This window comes from Tiliqua scincoides, chromosome 1 (genome assembly GCF_035046505.1).
Source record: "Tiliqua scincoides isolate rTilSci1 chromosome 1, rTilSci1.hap2, whole genome shotgun sequence".
NCBI lineage: Eukaryota > Metazoa > Chordata > Lepidosauria > Squamata > Scincidae > Tiliqua > Tiliqua scincoides.
Window position 1 is genome coordinate 66,233,075 of NC_089821.1, and position 9,471 is coordinate 66,242,545.

At 41.2% G+C, this 9,471-nt stretch overlaps 1 protein-coding gene across 1 annotated transcript; it reads left to right on the forward strand.

Annotated features, from left to right (window-relative positions):
* The first annotated feature begins 435 nt into the window (after positions 1 to 435).
* CBLIF (cobalamin binding intrinsic factor) lies at positions 436 to 7,559 on the forward strand. The gene is made up of 9 exons (XM_066611579.1): positions 436 to 514; positions 1,173 to 1,349; positions 1,870 to 2,010; positions 3,641 to 3,796; positions 4,319 to 4,500; positions 4,607 to 4,792; positions 5,719 to 5,864; positions 6,254 to 6,372; positions 7,498 to 7,559. The coding sequence occupies exons 1-9, from the start codon at positions 436 to 438 to the stop codon at positions 7,557 to 7,559; spliced, it is 1,248 nt and encodes a 415-aa protein (XP_066467676.1).
* The last annotated feature ends 1,912 nt before the right edge of the window (positions 7,560 to 9,471 follow it).

A 9,471-nucleotide genomic window follows, 5' to 3' on the forward strand; every position in this document is an offset into this window, starting at 1 on the left:
ACCACTGCAAAGATGTCCTTTTCTCCTCCAGGAAATACGTACCTTCCTGATACTTACACTGTCACATAATTCACAGGAAATAACTTGCTAACAGAGAGCCATTCTCTCATGGACTATGTACAAATGTTGCCAGAATCACATAGTAGCTTCCTTCCTTTCACAATGTCTGTATGTCTAACTCAGTATATCCACTGGAGATCTTTGTTTTCTGTCATCACCCTGCAAAATTCTTTGAGGCTTAGCGTTACAGAAACTGAGATAAGTATATTAAAGTAAATAGTGTCAGGTGGCAATTGTGAAGTGACAGGTACAGAGAGCCAGAGCTTTACTAGAAGGTTATATAAAGGTTTGCAGAGAAAGTTTTCGACCTTCACAGGCTTTTCGAAGACACCAAGGAAAGACTAGCTCAAAGAAAGACACGAGCTCTAATCCAGAATGTTCCTCTCAGCTGTTGCCTTTCTGTGTGTGCTCAGCACTGTCACCAATGCTGCTTCAGTCTCTGCGGGGACTTGCTGTAAGTATAAAAATCTCTTTGCTAAGTTCTCTAGGTGCAGATGGTTGGCTGCTAGAGGCCTGTTAAATGCGGATGGATTTGAAACTCTTACAGCATCATGTTGTTGCACCCTGCCCAACTGGGCAAGAACAATTAAATCAACGCCTGTCAGTTCTCACAGCATCACAAACAGAGCAAGTAAGCCTATCACATTGACTTGTGCAATAGTGTGTACCTGTGGCATATTTGTGCTGTGGAGCCATGTTCAGCTGTAATGCCCTCCTTGGAAGCACTCACATCCCAGAGCAGAGCAGGTCACTATGTTTGAATCAGGAGTTCAGGGCTCCCCTCATCACCGAGTTCTTCTCACAGATAACAGGTTGAAGTAGCATGGCAGCACAATGATTTGGGAACAGAAAGATTTGGGAACAGCGCATGCTTATCCTGGATGGCTGATAAAAAAAAAGGCCTGTGCCTCCCAAGAAATTGCTAAATTATGCTGCATAACTCTCTGGGAAAGAGAGAACAAAATGTTGACTACTTGCAACAGGAGCCACAGCAGAGCTGAAACTGCAATATAAGTGGGGAATCATATAATAGAGATTCATGGAATATGGTAAGTGCTCCAGAGACAGGTGCTGTTGTTTCTAGATAAACACCTGGTTTCCTCTGGTTCCAGCTGTCCCTGCTGAGCAACAGTGGTTGGTGACCGACCTCCAGACTCAACTGGTGAACTCTGTTAAACTACAGGGTGCCCCAGACCCCAGTATCCTGATTGCTTTGAACCTGGCTGGAGACCAGAATCTCAGTGTGAAAAAACAGTTGGTCCAGTGGATCAAGGAAACAGCCACAAAAGGTAGGATGGATACCTGGAATGTGAAGTCCCACTCTGTGTATATGTTGTCTACCAGTGTACAATGAAGGGCACCTAAGTGCTCCTTAACGCCTGCCAAGGACTGATGTAGAAAGTCCTTCAGTCATCATGTTTCCTCTCAACAAATCCCTAATTTTTGCCCTTTACCATCCTAATGAGGAAAGATTTTTTTTGACCTTCCACTTGTCTTCAAGTCAGTCTCAATATTTGTGGGAAAGCATTGTGTTTTGCCAACTGTTAAAGGAATGCAAATGAGCCCAGGTTGTCTTATAGTTACTGTATAGTTACTTTCTTATAGTTTCTTATAAGTTACTGTCCTCATTTTAATATACAGTATGTATGAGAGGCAGAAATTTAACCAGTAAAGCCTTCCTTACCACTGTATGTCTATGCCAGGGAAAGTTTCATATGTTATATTTCTGTTCCTTACCTTACCCAAGGGTTGAACTTCAGAGGAGTACTGTTAACTGTTTCTCTACCATTTTTGCATCTCTTCCTGCAGAGATGACCTCCGGCAAAGTAGCCCTTTATGTCTTAGCTCTTCGGTCATCCTGTGAGAATCCTGATGTCACAACACCGGAAAATAATGTCAACCTGGTTCATGTCCTAGAGGAAAAAACAAAAGAAGAGCTCAACTATTTCTGTAAGAGACAGAGAGGCATTTCATATTTTACATCCATCCAGGTACAAGAAATCACAGAAGAATCTCAGGGTCTAACCCTTGAGACTGAAGCTTAATGTTTGGTTCTGCATGGGAGTTTTTTTTGTTATTGAGTAGTTTTATCTTCTACAGAACATGTAGGATATACTCTGAGGGCGCAATCCTAACCCCTTATGTCAGTGCTTTCTAGCACTGACATAAGGGCAAAGCAGCTCTGAGGTAGGGGAACAAACATTCCCTTACTTTGAGGAGGCCTCCGTGAGTGACACCCAACTGCAGAATGCAGCACATGCCCCATTGGCACCACTATGCCAGTTCTGGAAAGCATTGACGTAAGTGGTTAGGTTAAGTTGTGCCCTTAAGCCAAAGGCTGCTCAAAAGTTAGTGTAACTCTAGAATCCAAATTGCCATCTCAAGATATTTTTGGCCAGGAAGGGCTAACTGCAGTCTATGGGCATTCCTAATCTAATCTCCACCATGATTCTTTCCAGTTCAAATCCCTCCCATACCAGCTGGAAGAGGCCTATTCCTGTCTCTTACACCACTTCTGTGGTTGCCCCTCACAGTGCAATAGAAGAGGGGGGTCCTCATGTTCTATAAATGCACCGTGAAAAGACAGAGAATTTTCCCCCAGCAGATTGAGCCCAACTTTGCCCCAGTTTCACTATGACAGGTGTACTTCTTAATTGTTTGATCCAGTTGTCCATCTTGTCCCTCCCTGCTTCAGGCAGGTTGTCTGTTTTTGTTTTTAAAGCACTAAATGAATGCTTATTCAATTAATCATTTACTCAACCTGTATATTAAAAAAAAAAATCAAAATGGTTAAAAAACTATTTTGGGGAGAGTTGGCTTCATAATGTTACCAATTCTGACCAACTGATGCTAGTCACAGCTGTCTCCTGGAACAAACAGACAGGACTGACCTTGATACTGGAAAGATAATGTGTGTCAGAAGAAAGTTGGAATTCCTAAATCCTATAGAAATTAATGGAGCTTATGCTAGTTACAACCATTGATTTCAATAATACTGAAGAATAACTTTCTTAAGATACAACTTCATATGTCTGACCAAATCACATTGTATACAGAGAGATATGAACATAATGAAACTGATGTCCTGAGTGAGAGCATGGGTCCATCAAGCCCAGCACTGCCACCATGCTCTGGAAGAGTCCTTTCTCTCACTGCCTGAGATGCTTTAAACTGCAGTTGGGACATTTTTCATGCAAAGCATGTGTTCTGAGACAGTTTTGGGAAGGTTTTTTCATCAAGCTAAAGAAGTCAGCTTTCACTATTGTAGGCCAAGGGAGAGGAACTTATAACGTTAAAAACCTAGTCCAACAACTCAATTTCTAGGGTCACAAATCCCTGTTTACCAGCAAACAGTGAAATATCCCTTTAATGCAGGTATGATATCTCTCAAGGGCTGATTCCATGCAAACAAAACAGCTTTATGGGTAATCAGCACTACAAGCTGTGCATAGATTATATTGGTGTTAGTGTTTCTTTTCTACTTGGAGACTACCTGCCAAGAAGCACTGGGCTGGGGGTGGAAGTACTGGCTCTGTGGTTAGAAAGCAGAAGCGAGTGATATCACATGGGTGCATTGCAGATGCCTATGGGACCCCTAAGACAACCTACTACCAGCTGGCCTTGGACACCCTAGCTCTCTGTGTGGAAAAAAGCCCAGATGTGGAAATGGCTGCCATCACCCTTGCCAAGGCAGCCCTGGCTAATGACTTTGTGCATGGGGATTACTTCTCTGTAGGTAAGAGAACTGTTTATACCTACTAGTTTTAACAGATGTTTCATTTTGCCAGCAACATTGCATCGTTCTCCCGCCCCCCCCCCCCAAAAAAAAACAAAAACAAAACACTTTTATGCTCATAATAACTCTGGGGATGCAGGACAGTAATTGGCCCACCCACTGAGCTTCATGGCTGAGCAATGAATGAACTCAACTCTCCTTTTTCTACAATCCCCAAATCTAGCCATACACCATTCTGTGTCATAGGCTGAAATTAAGAGTACAGTGCTATTTAGCTATTTAGCCCAAGAGTACAGTGCTATTTATCTCAGGCATCTGCTGTTAGACCCCTCCATGTCCCACATTTCAACAGAAGCTTCTCACACACCTTGCCTAGCCTAGCCTAGTGTGAGCCTCTCTTCACTGGTTGCCCTTCATAGCTGGAAACACTGGAATGAGATATTGTTTTTCCCTGTTGTTCTGCTGGTGATAAATCTGCCAAGCCATGACAGACATATAATGGTGACCAGATGTGATTTGCAGATACTGCAGCTATGGCAAGTTTGGCACTGACCTGTGTGTACGATGGAATTCTTGCTACTCAGCAAGGCAAGCTCGTAGGAGCCATTCAAGAGGCCCTGGCCATGATCACAAAGCAAATCCTTGGGGAGCAGCAGAGCAGCGGCATCATTGGAAACATCTACAGTACTGGCCTAGCAATGCAGGTATGTGTCCTCTGTAGTCAGGAAAGGAGGGGTCCCAAGGAGTCCATTCTGCACCCCATCACCATTCTCTCCCTGACACGAGCGTATCTCGCTTGCCACTTTTCAGGCACTCAGTGTTACTTCTGAATTCTACGTTTCTGGAGCCTGGAGCTGCATGAAGACCTTAGAGAAAGTGCTAAATGAGATCAACTTGGGAGCCTTTAGTAACCCTGCTGCCGCCTCTCAAATCCTGCCTTCCCTGGTGGGTAAAACATACCTGGATGTGGGGAGCATCACTTGTTCCTCAGAAAACGGTGAGAATTTCCCTGCACAGGACTTTCTGAAAGAGATGACACCAAGCACAGAATACCCTCAAACGAGGCAAGAGCAGTGAACAAGGTCCCAGAGGCTCTGGTCTGCTCCTTCATCTTTCAGGAAATAGGCAAAGCCTATTATTTATCTCAGTAGTCCTTTCAACACTTTTGCTGACATTAAAAAACCTAGTTCTCTGTTATGAAGAGCCCTGCCTGCAAAACCAAAAGACAGCGTGATCAGCAACAGTTCCCATAGAATAATTTTTTCTCAAGAGTGTTTTTCCGTGTACTAATGTTTATAAACATACGTGTTCACGCACACGCAAAGAGCTTTATTATATTCTTTTGGAAATATACAGGATAGTAGAGGCTCTCAGGCTTTTACTGTACGCAAGTAGAGGCTTAACAGGATAGTAGAACAGACTTTTACTTTCAGGATTATTCCATGTTGATGACAACCAAGTAGGGCAATTCCAGTTTAGTGGTGAAGTGCTGGAGGTGTTAGCATTCATATATTCAGAATGCCTCAGAGTTTTGGCATGTGCAAGCAAATTCTAGGTCTGATTGACTGAGGGCGCAATCCTAACCAACTTTCCAGCACTGGCATAGCTGTGCCAGTGGGGCATGTGCTGCATCCTGTAGTTGGGGGGCCATCATAGAGGCCTCCTCCAAGTAAGGCAATGTTTGTTCCCTTACTTCGGAGTTGGATTGCCCTTATGTCAGTGCTGGAAAGTTGGTTAGGATTGTGGCCTCAATTGCTATTGTGCAGCAGGAGTAGTAGAACACAAACATAAGAGCCACAACTCATTCTGTCACCAGATCTCACCACATGCCACAGGCTCCTAAATGTGAATGAGAGTTCAGGATGAGTCTTAGCTGTTAAAAAGCATGCTGAGTTATTTGCTTTTTTCTCTCTCTTTGCATGGTTCCCACTGTTGCAGTACACTACACTATCATCAATGACCTGGTCGGAAGCTATTTCAAATATTCCATCACAGTGAACGTGCCAAAGGGTTCTGTGCTGCTTGCTGTCTTGGAAGCAGCTCAACATGCTAAACCAAGTGAATTCAGGTAACTGATGGAGGCAGTTCTGTCCAGTCATGGAATCAGAAAAACTGTGCTAGTAGCCAGCATTTCTGGAAGGGCGTGAAATCCAACACATAAAACTGTGAGAATGTCAGTCTTTAAAAATCCAAAAACAAAACATATTGAGATATTTATTTTAAAATATTTTGTTTTTAAACCTGTGTGATGAGTCTGGGACTTCAGACACCAGTTCTGAAAATTTGACTTTGATTGAACTCGTATTTCCACACACTTCTGTAACTTTCTTAATTTTCTTATTTCCCTTCCTTTTTTATGTTTTCTTGATTTTTGTCTTGCATTATTCCCTCATCTTTCTCCTCTTTCCCCCCTTTTATCACCTTTCCTGTTTGCACTGATTGTTGTTCCCCTTGCAGTTTTGAAACAGAGCAGACTTCCTGGGGACCCATGGTTGTCTCCATCCATGGCATCCGAGCCAGCACCAATGAGAAGACCTACTGGCAGTTCTTCAGTGGCAAAACATCCCTTTCACAAGGTACATAGTGATTTAGGATGAGAAAAATCTCCAAGCCAGAAGAAATGCACAATGGATGCCAGCAGTCCGCTCCCAGGAAAGCATGTTCCCCCGTTAACCATAGCAATTGCTTCTGTATCTTCTCTATACAGTATATCTGTATTGTGCTTGACTTGTAAGTGAAATATTTTTGCAGCAGAGCTACACTTATATTATCCACTATTATTGTACTATTCCAGTGTGGCAAGGAGCAAGAGAAACAGGTGATATGCAGACGTAATGTATTCAGTTGAGAATGATGTCATATAGGACAAGATCAAGATGCCATGGCTGTGAGCAGCAGAGCTGGTCCAGAGTATAGGTCAAAAGAAGGTACAGAATGAAGATGGAAGGCAGTTGGGTCAGAGGTCAGCTCAAATTTGAAATCACAGAGCAGCAGGACTAAACATTGCCAAAGAAGAATGTGAACTAAGCGTCAAGGTCAGATATGAAAGCTGAAAGGCTGGAGTCAAAATATAGCAGAAACACACAGAAGCAGAGGAATATATAGTATACAGAATTAATTTCAAAAGTTGAAAAACTATAGGTGTTATATAGTGGATCCATGCAAATAAAGGAAGGCATAGAGATAACAGCTCAGTATGTTTATTCCATCTTCAGAACAGAACCTGACAATGAATCTGACACAAGACAAACACTTCTGGCTTTTATACCCTTTAGCTCTGCCCAGACTTCCCATGACTGGTGCAGTTGAAACATTAACTAGAGGACCAATCGGATGGTAGGATTTCAATCCATCACCCGATTGGCCAGCAATAAGTCTGGGCCAATCAGTTATGCAGGATTTCAATCCTGCATAACTTGCATACATAACAATAGGAATCTGATAAACTATAGGCATTGGGATTTTTTTTAACCCTTCTTAATGGTCTTCCTGAGGTGATAGGCCTCATGTTGTTCTTCAGTTAAGTATCAGCACACATCCAATTAAAAAAAACACCACCACATATGGTACAGTGTAGAGCATGGACTATTTGGACATTGGTTTGTATGTGATGTTAAATTGGTCCAAGCAAAGGGACATACTGATGAAAACTATTCAGTGTCTAGACTGCTACTCTTCAATATTGCCTCCTTGTGTTACAGGTGTTGGCAGTTACAAGCCAGTGGACAATGAGCAAATCGTGGCCATCTTCAGCAAGTACTGAGCAGGCAGTTCTTGATCATAGGAAAGAGGACTACCGTTCAAAGACACACGTGTCACAGGCATTCTCCTCCAGGCTAAAAAGATATAGCCGTTTGTTTTAAAAGATTCAGCATTTAGGCTTCCTGCATGATGTATGATAACTGAAGTACAGTCACATGAACAATAAAGAGCTATTGGACTGACTTTGTGAGTCACCAAGAGTATACTGTATTTCAGATTGTGGGGTAACAATAGCAAACTCAATGAAGTGCACTTCTCATGAGACAGGGTCATGAAAGCCACTTATGTTCAAATGTTAATGAACCAAAATGTTAATAATGTTTATTCTATGTTATGGGTGTTTATAGCCATTTAGTTTAAAACAAATAATGTTTAAGAAATAGGGAAAAAATGTTCATATGCTTAGCATATGAATATGTTCAGAACCAAAAAACATTATTCTGGTCTTTAAAACAGCAGGCAGTCTGTGGGTTTGATTCCAAGAGAAGCTTAAATCAATTGTTAAGCTGTCAAGGATAAGATAAGGTACAAGCTTCAAAGCACTGTTTGAATAAGAAGCTGGAATTTCCAGCTGTCAAGTCTAATTGATATGATAAATGAAGCTAAGCTGTAGTTTCATTTTAAATCCGAAATACACTCCCAAGCTTGAATGTTAGAACAACTGAACAGAGAATCAAAAGGGGATTTTTGTATTCAGGCTTCATTAAACCAGAGAAGAAGAAGGTTTTTGGATTCTTAGAACATAAGTCAGACAGACTTTCCTGTTATTCTATTAGTTCTTTTTTTAACCAAAATACAGTCTTGAATGCATATATTAAGGAGGAGCTAATACACCAAAGGTTCATGTCAAAGGATCACAAAGTTAGCATGTAAGCCAAATAATGCTTCAATATTTTAATAGTTATTGCTTAGAAGTGTAAATTAATGTTAGTAGCATCAGAAGTGAATTTTAGCTGTTAAAATAGTTTGATTAAAGCACAGAATAAGTGGAAGCCATTAAATTAAAAGCCACAAAAGTGATTCAGAATGCAACCGTGAAAAGGCAAATGCCTGGCTAAAGTTAATTAGGAGTTTGACAAGGAGACTCTAGAGAAGTTACAGTTTACAGATAAGACCCTTATCTAGGCAAGGGCATTCCTAACTCTGTATGTCCCGCCTGTCACTTTTAATGAGAACCAGAGAATTACAACTCAAAGAGAGATTAAACTACAACCAGATTTACAACATACAGGGAGTAGTCAGGATACACTTGCACCGTTAATTAGGAAGAGTTATAGCAGATAACTAAGAGTTTATACACAGATCAGAGACATTTTAATGGGGAAGAAGACCGTGGCAAAGACAGTAAATCTGTTGCTAATTAAAATAGAGTTTGACAAATATAGACATCAGCAGAAACAGACAGAACAGATAAGCAGAAATGGACAGGAAAAAAATAATATGAAAAAGCCCCTAATTGGCAAAACATTCCTGAGAATCTCTGTCAGAGCCTAAGCTGACAGAGAAAGCTGGATTTAATTAAAATAAAGAGAAAAGTCTCTTAAAGTCCTTATTTACAATAAGAGGTTAGTTTGTTTAAAATGTTTACACCACTACACATCATTAAACATCCTTTAAGACAAACATATGGGTTTGCAACTAAAGAAAATAATACTGGCACACAGCCCCATGGAGTCTGGTACAAAGAATAAGCAGATGGTTCTTGTCAGGGTCAAGTAAGTAGAAAAACCCAGTTTTGAATATAATTGAGTAGAGTGCCATCTAGTGGTTGTTAAAATATATGTCTCAATGTATGTTTTTGGTTTGTAACTTGAAACTAACCAATCCTAAGAAAGCCTCCATCTCTGATGTCACAACCCCAGCCAATGACAGTGTGAGATTCTCAGACAAAGGAGCCAAAATACTATATAAGC